Below are 19,211 nucleotides of genomic sequence, written 5' to 3' on the forward strand. Positions count from 1 at the left end.
ATGTAGAAATAGTAGAAGTACTGTGATATAAGTGCACTTTATAATCCCTCCACAGAAAACAAACGCTTGGTCATTACGAACTGCTCTTTACAATTCAATTAGTTGCTAAAACCAATGTGTCCAACACAAGGGGACAGAACAACGAAACGAAAGCAAAGTTCGCGAGGTCGCTTTACGAGCTGACACTGAGTGACAACTGAATCTCTCGCCCCCCCCCCCCCCCTTTCCGTCTCGCTCACACTGCTGGACGCCCCCGTGCACCATCGAGTTACGCCACCTGGTGTTCAAGCCTGACAAGGATGATCGCTCTCCAGTCTTGGTCCTAATAGTGCTAATGGCGGATCTGCGACACGTATTGAGTGTAACAAAATGAATACGTTTATTCAATGTTTGTTTGTACACTTCTGCAGATTGTACATTACAGACGAACAGTTGTCAACAGGTGTCTTTGGGAGAGCAACGGAGAGGGTCAAGGTCGTCTTTGAACTCTTTTCAGTTTGAGAAATGCGTGCGATATCTACAGGAATGTGTTAATTATTCAAGAACGCTCTGTCGAAATGTCGGTCAGCTTCCGGTTCAACCTCCTACACTCACACACAGACACACAAAGACACACATCCTTTAGACCAGTGGTTCTCAACCTTTTTAGCTCGGCGTCCCCTTTTTACTATTCTCCAACAAGCGGCGACCCCTAACCGTAAAATAATATTCTAAAGTAACTGCGCTTTGGATAATGTTATGAAAATCTGATAAGCGTCGCGCAAGCTTTATGTTTAATTACGAACTAATCTGAAATTATATTTTGACTAAAATATATTTCTGCTTATAATTAAATTTAAAATAAAAGAAATGTCTTTTAACGTTCTTTGTTTGAGATTCCTTTTTATGAGTTTGTTCTAGAATGAAACTATTAGCTTCAATAATATGGATATGCGCGAATTTTACCACAGAAATAATATCTATGATGTAAACTGTAAAAATATTTATTCTATGAAAATAAAAGAATGTATGGATAATTTAGATTCATTTCTCTACAACAGCTATCGGTAATCTGGGGTTATCCTTGAACAACAACAAAAGGTGAAAAAATTTCAGGTTTTACACTTTTAAAATATCCTTATTTCTTTTGGTCTTAAGCGACGCCTGCAAAATCGTCTTTCGACCCCCCCCCCAAGGGGGGTCGCGACCCACTGGTTGAGAACCCCTGCTTTAGAGAGACGCCAACATAAGGGGGCGCCATCCAATGCTCTTGTTAATAGTGGTATATAACCTCTTGCCAGCAAGTATTCTGTTTTAGCGTTTGAACTTGTAAGATGGGAATTGGGGAGAGGGGGGGGATATTCGGATTGACAGCCCTCAGGATACAGTGAGTTGGAAGGATGATAGCGATGACGTTTCACCCTGAAGAAACACATCCCCAACCAAACCAATGCTGTTAATTCACTCACAGGCTCGACCTGTCACAACTCTAAAGGGGGGGGGGGGGGAGGGAGGAGGTAACTGACAATTATGAGTCTGGGGTGTCTGGCAATCGTTGTGGTTGTGCCAGAGGTTGTTGTCATACTGGGTCTATGTTTTCCTGTGTCAGCCAAAACATTTTAGGCCAGTTATGTCGTCATTATTACAGCACCAACATGCTCATGATTGTGCTTGTTAATTTACTAACTCAATCACCAACATGCTCCTGATTGTGCTTGTTAATTTACTAATTCAATCACCAACATGCTCCTGATTGTGCTTGTTAATTTACTAATTCAATCACCAACATGCTCCTGATTGTGCTTGTTAATTTACTAATTCAATCACCAACATGCTCCTGATTGTGCTTGTTAATTTACTAATTCAATCACCAATATGCTCCTGATTGTGCTTGTTAATTTACTAATTCAACCACCAACATGCTCCTGATTGTGCTTGTTAATTTACTAATTCAATCACCAACATGCTCCTGATTGTGCTTGTTAATTTACTAATTCAATCACCAACATGCTCCTGATTGTGCTTGTTAATTTACTAATTCAATCACCAACATGCTCCTGATTGTGCTTGTTAATTTACTAATTCAATCACCAACATGCTCCTGATTGTGCTTGTTAATTTACTAATTCAACCACCAACATGCTCCTGATCGTGCTTGTTAATTTACTAATTCAATCACCAACATGCTCCTGATTGTGCTTGTTAATTTACTAATTCAATCACCAACATGCTCCTGATTGTGCTTGTTAATTTACTAATTCAATCACCAACATGCTCCTGATTGTGCTTGTTAATTTACTAATTCAATCACCAACATGCTCCTGATTGTGCTTGTTAATTTACTAATTCAATCACCAATATGCTCCTGATTGTGCTTGTTAATTTACTAATTCAACCACCAACATGCTCCTGATTGTGCTTGTTAATTTACTAATTCAATCACCAACATGCTCCTGATTGTGCTTGTTAATTTACTAATTCAATCACCAACATGCTCCTGATTGTGCTTGTTAATTTACTAATTCAATCACCAACATGCTCCTGATTGTGCTTGTTAATTTACTAATTCAATCACCAACATGCTCCTGATTGTGCTTGTTAATTTACTAATTCAACCACCAACATGCTCCTGATCGTGCTTGTTAATTTACTAATTCAATCACCAACATGCTCCTGATTGTGCTTGTTAATTTACTAATTCAATCACCAACATGCTCCTGATTGTGCTTGTTAATTTACTAATTCAATCACCAACATGCTCCTGATTGTGCTTGTTAATTTACTAATTCAATCACCAACATGCTCCTGATTGTGCTTGTTAATTTACTAACTCAACCACCAACATGCTCCTGATTGTGCTTGTTAATTTACTAATTCAATCACCAACATGCTCCTGATTGTGCTTGTTAATTTACTAATTCAATCACCAACATGCTCCTGATTGTGCTTGTTAATTTACTAACTCAACCACCAACATGCTCCTGATTGTGCTTGTTAATTTACTAACTCAATCACCAACATGCTCCTGATTATACTTGTTAATTTACTAACTCAATCACCAACATGCTCCTGATTGTGCTTGTTAATTTAATAACTCAATCACCAACATGCTCCTGATTGTGCTTGTTAATTTACTAACTCAATCACCAACATGCTTCTGATTGTTATTGTTAATTTACTAACTCAATCACCAACATGCTCCTGATTATACTTGTTAATTTACTAACTCAATCACCAACATGCTCCTGATTGTGCTTGTTAATTTACTAACTCAATCACCAACATGCTCCTGATTGTGCTTGTTAATTTACTAATTCAATCACCAACATGCTCCTGATTGTGCTTGTTAATTTACTAATTCAATCACCAACATGCTCCTGATTGTGCTTGTTAATTTACTAACTCAATCACCAACATGCTCCTGATTATACTTGTTAATTTACTAACTCAATCACCAACATGCTCCTGATTGTGCTTGTTAATTTACTAACTCAATCACCAACATGCTCCTGATTGTGCTTGTTAATTTACTAATTCAATCACCAACATGCTCCTGATTGTGCTTGTTAATTTAATAACTCAATCACCAACATGCTCCTGATTGTGCTTGTTAATTTACTAACTCAATCACCAACATGCTTCTGATTGTGATTGTTAATTTACTAACTCAATCACCAACATGCTCCTGATTATACTTGTTAATTTACTAACTCAATCACCAACATGCTCCTGATTGTGCTTGTTAATTTACTAACTCAATCACCAACATGCTCCTGATTGTGCTTGTTAATTTACTAACTCAATCACCAACATGCTCCTGATTGTGATTGTTAATTTACTAACTCAATCACCAACATGCTTCTGATTGTGCTTGTTAATTTACTAACTCAATCACCAACATGCTCCTGATTGTACTTGTTAATTTACTAACTCAATCACCAACATGCTCCTGATTGTGCTTGTTAATTTACTAACTCAATCACCAACATGCTCCTGATTGTGATTGTTAATTGAATAATTCAATCACCAACATGGAAATAAATATAACAAGTTAAAAGGTATAAAAAAGTAATATTAAAAAAAGCAAAGCTTATTCGAGAGAAAGAACAGCACAAATACTGTCATATCTCAATACAGCAAGATGTATATCCCTATTTTTATTAAACAAAATTAATTAATTACCACTAAATAATTTACTGTTTAATTGATTCATGTGTTGTCATCGACAAGAGATAATTTTTGCAAGGTTTCAACTTGATCCGAGAATGGGCAGTGGGATATATAACGTGTACAAGATTTGTACCAGACAGACATACGGACAGAGTAAGTTGATATTAACTTTGTGACTATAACAAGTAACGATTAAAATCAATATCACAATATTTAACTAAAATACACATAAAAAAACATTGTGGATCGCCGTTAGGCTTTCTTCCTCTGACGTCACTTCCTCGTGAGCGCTACCGCGTGCCTGATGCACAGCACCATACCACCAAAGGACATGCGCATTAAGAGGTGTAAAACTCACAAGATCGTACCCCAGCAGCGCGTTTCCAAACACGTGATGGCATCGCTCTTACTGTGATCCCGATAACTTTGGCAGTTTTTTTTTTCCTTGGGCTGTCACGTGGTGTGTTGCTAATAACAACGGAAGTTGTTCCGTGACATCAACGACACACACAAGAAAGCAATACGTAGAATGTTGATAATTCCAACGTACGTAAATATTTCTCCCCAGGGGGGATAATTCAAAACAAAAAATTAAATTTACTTTCGATTCTGATTGATGACATATTTTCTTAGATTGAAAAGGTAAATATATATATATATATATAAAAATAAATAAATAAATATATATATATATATATATATATATATATATATATATATATATATATATATATATATATATATATATATATATATATATATATATATATATATATATATAGAAGAGACAGATGTCTGGGTTCAATTGCATATTAGCGCTTAATTTTAATATTCTCACTGTGGATTTATTTAATGATCTATTCATTTATATCGTACCATTATATTGGGAAATTCCTTGTGCCTATTTAATGTACAAAATCAAAGTTTGCAGCACGTGGCTAACGCAATAACACAATTATACATATTATTCACAACTGGATATGTGATCTGTGATAGTTTCAAACGACGGATCCACAACTCCTTGAGTGTTTGTGCCACTAGATCCAAAATCTTGAATCACTATCACGTGATTACCACAGAGCACCACGTGACAGGAACACATCATTGATAAGATTTCCCAGCTTTCTACACATTCTTTTTTTTTTGTCTAACCAAGCCTGACATTGTGCTGTTAGTTTGATACTATCAAGCCTGACATTGTACTGTTAGTTTGATACTATCAAGTCTGACATTGTACTGTTAGTTTGATACTATCAAGTCTGACATTGTACTGTTAGTTTGATACTATCAAGTCTGACATTGTACTGTTAGTTTGATACTATCAAGCCTGACATTGTACTGTTAGTTTGATACTATCAAGTCTGACATTGTACTGTTAGTTTGATACTATCAAGTCTAACATTGTACTGTTAGTTTGATACTATCAAGTCTGACATTGTACTGTTAGTTTGATACTAACAGATCTGACATTGTACTGTTAGTTTGATACTATCAAGCCTGACATTGAACTGTTAGTTTGATACTATCAAGCCTGACATTGTACTGTTAGTTTGATACTATCAAGTCTAACATTGTACTGTTAGTTTGATACTATCAAGTCTGACATTGTACTGTTAGTTTGATACTAACAGATCTGACATTGTACTGTTAGTTTGATACTATCAAGTCTGACATTGTACTGTTAGTTTGATACTATCAAGTCTGACATTGTACTGTTAGTTTGATACTATCAAGTCTGACATTGTACTGTTAGTTTGATACTATCAGGTCTAACATTGTACTGTTAGTTTGATACTATCAAGTCTGACATTGTACTGTTAGTTTGATACTATCAAGTCTGACATTGTACTGTTAGTTTGATACTATCAAGTCTAACATTGTACTGTTAGTTTGATACTATCAAGTCTGACATTGTACTGTTAGTTTGATACTATCAAGCCTGACATTGTACTGTTAGCTTGATACTATCAAGTCTGACATTGTACTGTTAGTTTGATACTATCAAGTCTGACATTGTACTGTTAGTTTGCTACTATCAAGCCTGACATTGTACTGTTAGTTTGCTACTATCAAGCCTGACATTGTACTGTTAGTTTGATACTAACAGGTCTGACATTGTACTGTTAGTTTGATACTAACAGGTCTGACATTGTACTGTTAGTTTGATACTGCAAATAATGTTGTCAAAGCTTGCTATTTTCAGACCTAACCAATTAGTGCCTCACCAGAGAGGCAGCTGATTGTATTAAACTTATATTCTTCGATTCGTAATCTTTCATTGGGCACAGATTTTAATGTTTCCATTTCTTCAGTCTTCGTTTCTTATAGTGTCCATTTCAAATCTTGTAAACTAGGATGCTTGTGAGTCTTAGACGCTGACTGCAGAACTAGAGAAGGGGATCCTAGAAAGAGAACTGGGGTGCTAAAGGAGGATCCTAGGTATCACATTTAAAGGCCGCATCACAATCGAAGAGATTAGAGGCTACTGAGATTGGACCCCACGACGACCTGCTAACTATTGTAAAAATCAAAACGCAAACTAAAACTCTATCGCGATATTACAAGTCCTTCGGGACTTGCAAAGCCCTTCCTTCAGGGAACAGTATCAGGAAAAAGAAGAAGAGGCAGACAGAGAAAGCGATGGGAAGACAACATAAAAGATGGACGGGCTTGCCATAGAAAGAGGCTCTTTCCAAGGCAAAAAAGACATAGAAGAATAGAAAAAGACGGTGGACAAATCGTGTGTGGTGCCCCAACGGTCCAACAGACTAAGGGACAGGGGAAGGAAACGAGGATACCAGGGTGCGATCTCGCATTCACGAGCTCGACGGTGAGATCGCCATCCCCTCTACACGTTGACAACGACATGGGCTCGTTTGTTCGACTTGACATCTTTATGTGATAGTCCGCTGTCACACGCCGATACAAGCCCATCTGCTTCGCTATAGATTTATTGAACAGCGTGTTGTGTTGTTGTTGTTTTTTTTGTAGCTCATAGGTAGCACTCTAAGTGATGTTATTTATTGAGCCTAATACGTGCGTGAGAGCTGTTACCGAGTGGTCTTTGATACATTACAGCGCATTCACTTTATATCGTACCGATTCTGGTGTGTGGTTTATTTTGTTTTGTACTTAAAGTGTTGAACCAATGTTTGAACTAGACATGACGTTAGTTTTAGATTGATTGAACATTTACACCGTTCCACTACTTGATTGAACATTTACACCGTTCCTCTACTTGATTGAACATTTACAGCGTTCCACTACTTGATTGAACATTTACACCGTTCCTCTACCTTCTATGTGAACATGTTAATGTATAAAGTTCCCCTTTCAGACCTTGCGACCTATGGGGCAGATGATGTAAATGGCATCTGTTTCTGTGTGCCCACGGTTAACGAGGGTGTGATGTGGCCAGCACAACGACCAACCGCCTCTACTTTTCCCTAACTAATGTCAGGTAGCCATAAGATCTGGGTGGACTCGGAGGCGCCCAAAGATTCCAGTCTTCACCAGGATTCGAACCCGGGACCCCCAGTTTGGAAGAAACGCCATGTATACCATGTTTGTATTTGACAAATAGTGGCATTTTACGTCTCGAGAGACGATCTTTCCCCTTTGCAACTGTTGGCTAAAGAAACAGATGACCTTAACATATGTATATATGTGTGTGTGTGGCATTGAGATGTTACAAAATGATTGTAGGTATCACTTTCACACTTAATTAAAGACCTCATCACAAATGAAGATATTAGAGTTATTACAGAGATTATATATTATTTAGAAAATATAGTCAGTAATTACTCAGATTTCGTCCAAGCATTTCCCGATTTTCTATGGATGTTACCAGTGCCACAGATTGAGAGCCTCTCAGTCTAATTAACGATTTAATATCAAGGAAAAATTAGCTCGCGAGTAGATAAAAAAAAATAAAAGTGAAGTTATAGATTTTGCCAAATAAGCTTGTCTCCCTTGTATGCTCTCCAGGGGCTTTTGACGCTAGAAATCGATGTCGTTTTTTTAAACTAGTTTCGGGCTTAGAATATTTTAAATGAAAGATTAGCCCAAAGCTGTTGGTGGTGTGTATTGGATGTGATTCACTTGAATATGAGAGACAGTGCAAGATAGAGCAGTTTGGGAGCGTTTAAGTCAGAAATGATATTGACTATAAAAGTCTTTTAGTAAAGATCTTTAGACACACACACACACACACACACACACACACTGTCAAGAGACGGACGGAGACAGAGAGAGAGAGGAAGAGAAAAGAGAGAGAGAGAGAGAAATAGGATGGTAAACAAAAGAGCGGGCAGGTAGACAGACAGACAGACAAACAGATAGATGTAGAGAGAGATAAAGTAAGGCATATCAATGAGAGAGAGAGAGAGAGAAAGAAAGAGATATTGTTATAGAAATACAGAGATAAAGAGAGAGAGAGAGAAACAAAATGAAGAAAAAATTTGTGGGAGAAAGTAGAAATGTGATACAAACGAGTGGATGGGAGAGAGAGAGAGAGACAGAAAGTGGGAGAGAAAGGAACAGAAAAAGGGACAGAAAAGACAAAAAGAGAGACATCAGAGAGAGAATGAGACTCCTGACGACAACTTCATCAGCATTAGATGTGGTTAGATTTGCAGGTCGCCACTGGGTAGTCACGTGAAATAATATATACATTGGTGATGTTTCAGGTTTATTTGTGCCATAGATCTCCTTCAGACTATACTTTAAAAAGGAAGAGATACACGATATATTAAATAAATTTTGTTCTTGAACTATAGCGCTCCGTTTTGGTCAGTTTTTACAATTTGTTTCGTCTGAACTACTTCACTAGATGTTCCTACTTTCAGTCTTAGGCAAATCATTTTGGTTTGGTTTGGTATTATTATTTGTTTTCTCCCCTTGGGAATTTGTTTCTCTTTAAATCCGACGCTTTTCTTTGATTATTTCCCTTGTAGCTCGTCTTCTGTGGCTTCATACTTGACCTGACCATGTTTCTATTACAATCTCACTAATATAATATCGATCCCCCGCACCCGACTCGAACGAGTGGACATCTAGCATGGCCAAAGTCCAGTTAACGTGTCTGGCCTGTAAGCCCGCAAGTCACGCCAAACGTCCAGTCCCGGAACTCCAGCACGCCATTACACCATGATCATTTATTTGGTTTTGGTTGGCCAAGGGAGGTCATTCCTCGTCGAGTTTGATGTGGAGTTTCATCCCTTTGTATCCGCTCTGAATAGATGTACTCTTAAAAAATGAAACCCTACACAACTCAACGTAAGAAACAGGAATCCTCCTTGACCCATAACTGTAGGAGTTGTTAACCTTAATTGGTTTCCCTCCTTATCCTCACCATCCCTTTTTTTTTCGGAGGTTTTTGATATTTCGAGATCGTTTTTTTTTTTTTTTACTTCGCCGAGACTGTGGGCGGGTTGATTTGAATGTGAGCCAATAACGTTGGTCGATCTACTAAAAAACTCTCAATGACACAGCAACGGCACAAAGTAAGTAAAAATGTGAAGAATAAGAATTAGGTCAGTGTTTCCGCAAGGCCTGAATGGCTGTTCCACCAGCTGCTGGAACAATCAATTAGTAGGCCACCGTGTGTGTGCGTCTCTCTAATAACATAACAAAGTGTTCGCTAAATATTCAGGAATTCAGGGAAAAAAAAAGGTTTGGACTAGAGTGAATTAGAGTGAATCTGGATAGAAGAATAAAAAGTAAAGTAGCAATTATTCCTACATAAAACACTAAACCATAACATACAAATAGAAAAACAAAACCTAATGAAATACTCAGACACAAAAATAAAGGCATATTTCTTATTCCACACGCTAGGACAAATTTTTATACATGCTCCATCTTCCCTAGTGCTATTAGAGCCAGCCAGGAAAAACCAATGAATTTGCAGAGATTTAGTCACTGATTAACAGCATGTCTAGATTGACACAGGGACACTCGTATGGAGTAGTCATCTTCTGTTTTAAAGCAACGTCTGTAATTTCTAAGACAAGATAAGAGTGATAATCTGATCATATCTTATAAATTATAGACGCTCCTTCAATCGAGAAGATAATTAATCTAGTTGTGTATGTTAATTAAAGACTTAAACTTGGCTTTATTTTCCTTGCTTGTCAAAATAAAGGATTTAACTTTTTTTAAATTCTTTTTTTTAAGACTACAGAGTGAGTTAATATAAGGTCTTTCCTGGCTAGCTCAGACAACCCATTCCATGCTCAAATAGCGCAAGGGAAGAAAGAGCATTTGTACAAATTTGTCCTAGAATATGGAACGAAGAATGTGCCTTTATCTTTGTGTTTTTCAGAGTATTTTATTAAATTTTGTTTTTGTATTTGAAGATTGTGGTTCAGTGTTTTATGTATAATTGCTAATTGTCAACCAACGACCAACCGCCTTTAATTTTTCCTAATTTCGGGCACCCATTAGAGCTGGGTGTATTTTTTCAGAGACGCTCAAAAGATCCCGAAATTAAAAAATCTCTGATTCAAACCCGGGACTCGATTGGGAAGCCAAGCGCTTTAACGCTCAGCAACCGCGCCTCCCGCAAGGCGTAGAGCTTAGTATTATTAGTGAATGGCATAGTACAATTACATGTACATGTTTTTGTAATTGATACAATTGTTCAGGGTTTTTTTTATGCATTATCAAACTTTATATTAGTGGACTAGTAGGCCTAAGAATGGATGACTATCACAAATTCACAATGCTAGCAGTTTTCGACCCGATTGTATGGTAATGAAAATGCCGACTTTCACACCCAGTTCGCCCCTGCGTAACATGATAAAAAAAAACAACAACACCTAAATGTACAAATACATTAAATATACTCTACTCACCGCTAATGCATTTCTTGTATTTGTCATAAAAACTGTATCTGACGTCACGGACGTGGTCCACCAGACGAGACTCGTGCGGTCCTTCTATGGCGGCAAACACGGCCGCGCCAATCACCAGAAAGAGAATGTAGAATATGGCAAGGGCGAACAATCGAAAATTACTCCGGTGAATCAGCCGAGAACTGTTTACTGCCCCTTGCGCCGCTAGAGGTATAGTGTCGTTGGCCATAGGCATTGCTTTGGGGATATTATTTTATAACAAAGAAGCTAAAACTATTAATAAAAATATTTTCTGTTCAAGTTATTCATGCAATATACAGTCACAGCATCCTGACAGATGTTTATGCTGCTCCGTTGCACGCGCGGGTATTCTGAAAAGATAAATGAAAAAAAAAATGTATATATTATTGCAGCATAAACAAGCAAAATAAAAAAAAATATTTAAAAAAAAGTTTATATTAAGTGTATCAATTAGTTAGTTTGGATCAGTCATGTAATTAATTAAATTCGTAATAGATCTAAACTGTGCGATTAGAAATATTTTTACCAATTGATTTTGTTTAGCGCACTTTCATGCTTTTAGCTTTCTCACTGCTCTATGATCCTGTCACTTGTCTGGAACCAGTTCGAAAGGTGTGGGGGAGAAAGAACGGGGTAACTGGGTGATCGCTTTTTATATGCATGTGAAAGACCTGAATTCGAACTCGTGGGCTAAAGCCTTCTCAGGCTTCTCAAGCCAACACGGTAACCACTCTTCTAGTGAAGAGCATATGAGCATGGAAGATTGTAGAGTTATTTATAGATTCTATTTCAGGTTTGTGTTCACTAAGCCTCAGACGACGACCTATAAAGGGGACTAATTCAGCTTATACCACCACTTCAGACAATCACAATTTTTTTTCCTTGTTAGAGTTACCAAACAAAATAATTAATTATCAATAGTTAATATAACTAATTGGTTATTTTTGTTTATTGATTCTTGTGTTGTCAAAAAAAAAAGAAATAATTATGCAAAATTTCAACTTGATCCGAGATTGGGTGTTGGAGAAATAACGTGTACAAACTTTTTACCAGACAGATAGATAGACAGACAGACTGAGTTGATATAATAATGTTTCACTTCATATTAAACATTTACTTGTGTCTAGATTCACACTTTGATACGCATAGAATTTATTTTTACAATAGAGTCGTGACGTCATTTCTCGTCTTTGTAGATTGTCACGTGATAGACTACTCCGTAGTGCAGTGATTCCCAAACCTTTTCCTTGATGGGATACTTCGCACCTTCTGAGTATTTAGCGGAACACTTTGCTTATTTTTTAGAGAGATTAATTTACGTGGTGGCCTAATAGTAGCTCATGGAACACCTATCTAGGCCTCGCGGGACAGTAAGGTTCCGCAGAACACAGTTTGGGAAACACTGCTTTACATTGGAAGTATAAGGCAGGGGTTCTCAACCTGTTGGTCGCGACTCCTTTGGGGGGTCGATTGACTATTTGCCAGGGGTCGCCTAAGACCATCGAAAATATGGATTGTTTTTGTCTATTCTTCTATTGCTGTGTGTGTGTGAAGGGGGGGGGGTCGCGGCATAGTGAGGGATTGTAAAAAGGGGTCGCCGAGCTTAATAGGTTTAGAACCGCTGGTATAAGGGCTTGGAAGGAAGGAGGGGAAATAACTCCAAGAAGAATTCCATCATTGTTGAAACTATTGGATGCTCTCCCTTCGCCCTCTCTATCTCTCTGTCTTTATGTCTGTCTGTCTGTCTGTCTGTCTCGACACATGCATGTTCACAATTCCTTATTGGGCTGAATCGTTACTCACAAGGTCAGCGCCCTGCCTGATGACATGAACTCCCCATCCTTTTATGGAAATTGCAGTCCTAAGATTTTTTTGTTTCCTCAAGGGGCCGTTACATAAATGGCGTGTCCCGCACGGTTAGCTTGGTATAGAAAAGGAAAATGGCGGGGGGTCTTAGTGTACGCGGCCTCTTGCCGCGAGTCTGACCCACCCGTCAGACAGAACGGTGTACAGTGTTCTCTTTCAGGCCAGTGAGAGGGAGCTCTTGTTCACTTTTGCTGGCTTAGAGTTCCAAGAGATGAAGGCTCAACTCTACCTGACAGTTTCAAGAAGAAGAAGTTTAGTTCCATTTTTTTGACGTTTAATGATTTTTAACCAATAGTAAAGTCAAGTACCTCTTTTCCTACCTTGCGATCAATACGGCATATGATGTAGAGGTCATCTATTTCTACAGTTAAACGTAGGTGTCATGTGGCCAGCAAAACGACCAACCGCTTTGACATTCCTCAAACTAATATCAGGTACCCATTAGAGTTTGGTGGAATTCCAAAAAAAACAACTTATGTCAAAATCTCGTTTTTCACCAAGATTCGAATCATGGATCCCTCTCTGTGCACCTCGGCTACCAAGCTGTGAATTTTATTTAGGCGTAAATTTACTGAAGTTTAGTTAGGTTTTATGTATTTATTTATGTTAAATATACTTAAATTTAGCCCAGTTAAATGAAGTTTAATAGTCTGATGACGTTGCATTTAATGACCTTTAAATACCTTTAATGAGGTTTAATTAAGTATGACTTATCTGCGTTCTTCCAACTATCAGTTAAACGTGTTAAATCTTTCTCGTTAATATTCATTCAGCTGTTCACCTCTTTCCAAACAACATTCAATTTCAAGCCCATGATTTACATCCACACCGAGTAGGGAGTAATACATCGACACACTCCTCCCTCCACTGTCTTCTCCCTCTCTAAGATGTCTACGTTGTTAGTGGTCAAAACAAAAGACGGGGAACAAAACGATAGTAGAACACCGGAAGTCCTGTTATTATTACTTGTGGCTAAGACTGCCCTCCCCTTCGTTGCTCTCCAGCGATATAAAGGGATGACCGGTATTGATCAGCGGCACGTCCCGCGGTTGAGGACTCTCTTCTACCCCCCGAGGGGAGGGGGGCGTGATTGATGACAACAATACCTGACTGACATCACAACTTTGTTGGTCGTCTGATGTGACATTTCGCCAGTAGTGAGGGGACGAGATGGGTACAACCGGATTATCGATCGTTTCAATTTTCGTTTGTAAATTTAAAATTGAGATCAAGGTCAAGGTTAAGGCAATCTATTAGGTCAGGGAACGAAATAAACCCAGAGATTTTAAAAATGCATAAACACTCAGCTTCATCAAAAAAACATTAACCATATTCATTGCTCATGCATTTGATTGACATGCCAACAGGTCCGGCCTTGGATAACAGGAGGACCTAGGGCCCTAGGCGAAATGAATTTGGCGGCTCTTAAAGAAATTCCTAGGAATGTTGAGGGCCTTATTATTATTATTGAATTAGGTAGTTATTAAAGAAATTCCTAGGAATGTTTAGGGCCTTATTATTATTATTATTATTGTTATTATTATTATTATGGTAGCTTGAAATCCAGCACTGTTGAGACGTAGACACGTGATACTTACACGGATGGGTATTTGGTTTAAGTCTAATGAATGCACACAAAGTTGATTCATTACATTGGTCAGTGTGGATATGAAAGTTACTGGATACTTGAATTCATTGACAGGCACATATAAGAATGTATTTTATGTATTAAAAGTATTTTATGTATTAAATGTATTTTATAGCAGTGATGTCCAATCAGCTTCATTACATTTCAGTCACACCGACCGGATGTGCCCCGGGGGGTCATAGTTAAGGCATCGCTCTCTTAAAGTATAGATGTAGAGACCATTAGAAAGAATATGTTTAATGGATTAGATTTGATAGACTTGTTTATTTATATAAGAGGTAGGGGTCAAGGACTACAGACTCATACTATTAGGCATATAAATTATGTGATTTATGAAAGTTTCTATTACCAACTGGTTTACAACTATTGGGTTTATTTCTGGGGATTTAAGTTTTTTTTTCGTTCATTCAAAAAAGAAAGAAAATTCAATTGCAACTTGCAATTCGAGACGGACGTTACCTTGTACGAATGTACAGAATGTAAAAAGGGGTCGCCGAGCTTAAAAGGTTGAGAAACGCTGATCTACATCCTAGTCAGAACCTCACGCAGGACGACCGGCAGCAGGCAGGGTGTGAACCCGCGATCCTCGTGACGACTAATTGACAGTCCAGCCGAGACCATTCCTTATAGTATTTCGGACACTGACCAGTGTCCAGGCCTTCTACAACGGATGGTCTCGGCCCAGCGCTCATACCGCACGACCTGGATATGGAATGTGTAAAGTGTACACACTTCAGGATTGCTGTGTACATGGGTTGTGTAAATTGTATGTGGGCTGTGTAAAGTGTACATGGACTGTTTAAAGTGTACATGGGCTGTTTAAAGTGTACATGGGCTGTATAAAGTGTACATGGGCTGTATAAAGTGTACATGGGCTGTTTAAAGTGTACATGGGCTGTATAAAGTGTACATGGGCTGTGTAAAGTAAAAATGGGCTTTATAAAGTGTATATAGGCTGTGTAAAGCATACATGTACTGTGTAAAGTACTATTGGGCTGTGTAAAGTGTACATGGGCTGTGTAAAGTACAAATGGACAGTGTGAAGTGTACAAGGGCTGTGAAAAGTAAAAAATGGGCTTTATAAGGTGTACATGGGCTGTGTAAAGCGTAAATGCACTGTGTAAAGTACAAAATGGGCTGTGTAAAGTGTACATGGGCTGTGTAAAGTACTAATGGGCTGTGTAAAGTGTACATGGGCTGTGTAAAGTGTACAAGTGGACTGTGTAAAGTGTACAAATGGGCTGTGTAAAGTGTACATGGGCTGTATAAAGTGTACATATCCCTATAGAATCACAAAGCCCCTGTTAACTTAATCAGACGTCTCTTTTTATTGGAAACTATTCACGAGAAGACAGATGGTGTCCAGTTACCATGGTAACTATCCGCTAGCAATGCTCGGTTAATCCACCAAACCCACTCAGAGTTCGAGGAAAGATAGATTATGGGACTTGTGAGGTGGTTGTGTGTTTGCTAGTCTGTGCCGATGCGTATCTGTATTCGAATTTCTGGAATATATATTTCAGAATGATGGTCACTCAACTGGTGGTAAAGAATGATGGTCAGTCAACTGGTGGTAAAGAAGGATGGTCAGTCAACTGGTGGTAAAGAAGGATGGTCAGTCCACTGGTGGTAAAGAACGATGGTCAGTCAACTGGTGGTAAAGAATGATGGTCAGTCAACTGGTGGTAAAGAATGATGGTCAGTCAACTGGTGGTAAAGAATTATGGTCAGTCCACTGGTGGTAAAGAATGATGGTCAGTCAACTGGTGGTAAAGAAGGATGGTCAGTCAACTGGTGGTAAAGAAGGATGGTCAGTCCACTGGTGGTAAAGAACGATGGTCAGTCAACTGGTGGTAAAGAATGATGGTCAGTCAACTGGTGGTAAAGAATGATGGTCAGTCAACTGGTGGTAAAGAATTATGGTCAGTCCACTGGTGGTAAAGAATGATGGTCAGTCCACTGGTGGTAAAGAATGATGGTCAGTCCACTGGTGGTAAAGAATGATGGTCAGTCCACTGGTGGTAAAGAATGATGGTCACTCAACTGGTGGTAAAGAATGATGGTCAGCCCACTGGTGGTAAAGAATGATGGTCACTCAACTGGTGGTAAAGAGGGATGGTCAGTCAACTGGTGGTAAAGAATGATGGTCAGCCCACTGGTGGTAAAGAATGATGGTCAGTCAACTGGTGGTAAAGAATGATGGTCAGTCAACTGGTGGTAAAGAATGATGGTCAGTCAACTGGTGGTAAAGAATGATGGTCAGTCGACTGGTGGTAAAGAATGATGCTGTAATTATCAATCCAAGAGCTTTAAATGAACAATTTTTCGTGTCAAATCAAATAAAAAAAGGTGAAATGATCAACGACGACTCGATCTAGTAATGAAGGTAATTGTGAGATTAGAAAAACAAACTTGCATCTTTTTTTGGGGTCGCCTGTAAAACACAACTTGGAATGTTCCCATTTCAGACCTTGTGGTCTATAGGGCAGATGATGTAAAGGCCATCTGTTTCTGTGGCCTACGGTTAACGAGGGTGTCATGTGGCCAGCACAACGACCAACCGCCTTTACTTTTGCCTAACTAATGTCAGGTACCCATTAGAGCTGGGTGGACTCAGAGGCGCCCGAAGATCCCAAAATTAAAAGTCTTCACCAGGATTCGAACCAGGTGGTCCAGGTATTGTCTTTGTTCAATTCGTGCAAAGGCCCAAGAAGTTAGTATAGAATAGTGAAATAGTGAATGCAGTTCTTTTGTTTCATCTCAATGGTCTCAAAGAAAAATGGTCTATACGTTATCTCGTAGTATTTCTCTCTCTCTCTTTCTCTCTTTCTGTTTTTATAATAGACTTTTTTTTTCTCTCTCTCTCTCTTTCACTTAAATACCGCATCCCTCATTAATCTTCGAACTCCGAAGGCAAGCCTTAATCTTATCTGTCACTTTCTCTTGCTCACATTCTCCTTTAGTCTCTTTAACTTGATCTCTTTTTTGTTTCTCTCTTTCTTTTTTTTTTATTTCTCTTTTGTTCTTTATTTGTATCGTTCTTTTCCCCTTTTTTGTTTCTTTCTTTTCTTTAATTCTCTCTCTCTCTCTCTCTCTCTCTATTTTAACTGTGAATAGACCTTGTTTTTAACGATTTAACTGTATAGAATTTAGCCCTTGTTATGTAGAGGGAGAGTGATCCTTAAATGGCCTAAATTGTGCCGATGTGCCTAAACTCAAAAACTCAACTCAAACTCAACTCTCTTTTTTTTTTCTTTTTCTCTCTCCTTCTTGCATCATCTGACTAAATGTTCACGTCTAGCCCAGACAATGAGGTCGACACTTGAGGTCGATACTTATTGAAAGCTATTTAGTGGACAGTGAACAGCCATTAAGAAAAGAATCCGTTGAGAAGTAGCACAAGAGCCAATACAGTGAGGGGGACAGGGGAGAGAAGGGGAGTCAAAGAGAGAGAGAGAGAGAAGAGAAGAGAGAGAGAAGAGATAGAGAAGAGAGAGAGAAGAGAGAGAGAAGAGAGAGAGAAGAGAGAGAGAAAAGAAAGAGAGAGATAGAGAGAAGAGAGAGAGAGTAGAGAGAGAAGAGAGGAGAGAGAGAGAGAGAAGAGAGAGAAGAGAGAGAGAGAGAAGAGAGAGAGAAGAGAGAGAGAAAAGAGAGAGAAGAGAGAGAGAAGAGAGAGAGAAAAGAGAGAGAGAGAAGAGAGAGAGAGAAGAGAGAGAGAGGAGAGAGAGAAGAGAGAGAGCAAGAGAAAGATACCGGAGGGCGAGAGAGAGGAAGAAGCTGACGGAGTGACCACAAGTCCAGAGAAACGCCTGGACGTGTTCACTTCACAGACATCTGCCAGTAGATCAGCTAATGACCTTTCAGTTGCAGGAAATGGGCTCTTGTCTGATGACAGACAGAAAGCGAGAGGGTTGGGGGGGGGGAGGAGTTGAGGACAGAAGAAGAAATGAAATAAAATAAGAGCAAAGAGATTCGGTTACAGTGGCGTAGCTAGGAATTTGCCATCATTTGGGCGCCCGGGGAGGCTTGACCCCTTTGGGGGCCCCTGCATTTTGCGTAATATTTAACATTTAATTTAATTTTTAAAAACTCTTATTTGGGGACCTCTCAAGTGGGGGCCCGTGGAGGGGGGTCAAATTCTCCCCCAGCCCAAGCTACGCCTCTGTTCGGTTAGGCGAACTGGCATGGCAGTCGTTGAACTAAATAGGGAAGCGGGTGAAACGGTTTTCATTGTGTGGGAGGCACACAAGGGATGACGAAACTGGATGGTGGACACACGAGCAGATCAGAAATCTGATAAACGTGGGATGAAATATGCAGGACATTAAAACTTAGAAAACAACCAAAAAAAATAATTTAAATCTTTGTAATTGTGAAACTTCGGAGGGGTTATACCGAAAGACATCCGTTGCACGTATTTCCATCACGTGACGAGCGATGGAAAAAAAAATCGCATAGTGCGTTTCGTTTTTTGAGATCTACGCGTACCAGACGGACAGATGAACAGGCAGACAACACACACACACAAAACAATGACATTTCCCTACGGAGGTCAGTAAAAACTAATTTGTTGGTGAGAAACATAAATGCTTTAACAATTTTTCAAGCAATAATTTCCATTTCATCTCTTCCGTAGGCGACCTCTCGAGCTACAAATTAGATAATAAACC

At 38.8% G+C, this 19,211-nt stretch overlaps 1 protein-coding gene across 2 annotated transcripts in view; it reads right to left on the bottom strand.

Moving 5' to 3' along the window:
- LOC106054554 (potassium channel subfamily K member 1-like) overlaps window positions 1–19,211 on the bottom strand; it is an 82,327-nt gene that overhangs the window by 43,212 nt on the left and 19,904 nt on the right. Inside the window, exon 2 of one of the 2 annotated variants that reach the window (XM_056022885.1) lies at window positions 11,007–11,377. In XM_056022885.1, coding sequence (XP_055878860.1) covers window positions 11,007–11,241 — 235 coding nt within the window. In that variant the 5' untranslated portion in view covers window positions 11,242–11,377. Of the gene's footprint in view, window positions 1–21; window positions 182–11,006; window positions 11,378–19,211 lie in introns of those variants that run through there. The other variant, XM_056022887.1, reaches the window with a different exon arrangement.

This window comes from Biomphalaria glabrata, chromosome 3, assembly GCF_947242115.1.
Source record: "Biomphalaria glabrata chromosome 3, xgBioGlab47.1, whole genome shotgun sequence".
Classification (NCBI taxonomy): Eukaryota; Metazoa; Mollusca; class Gastropoda; family Planorbidae; genus Biomphalaria; species Biomphalaria glabrata.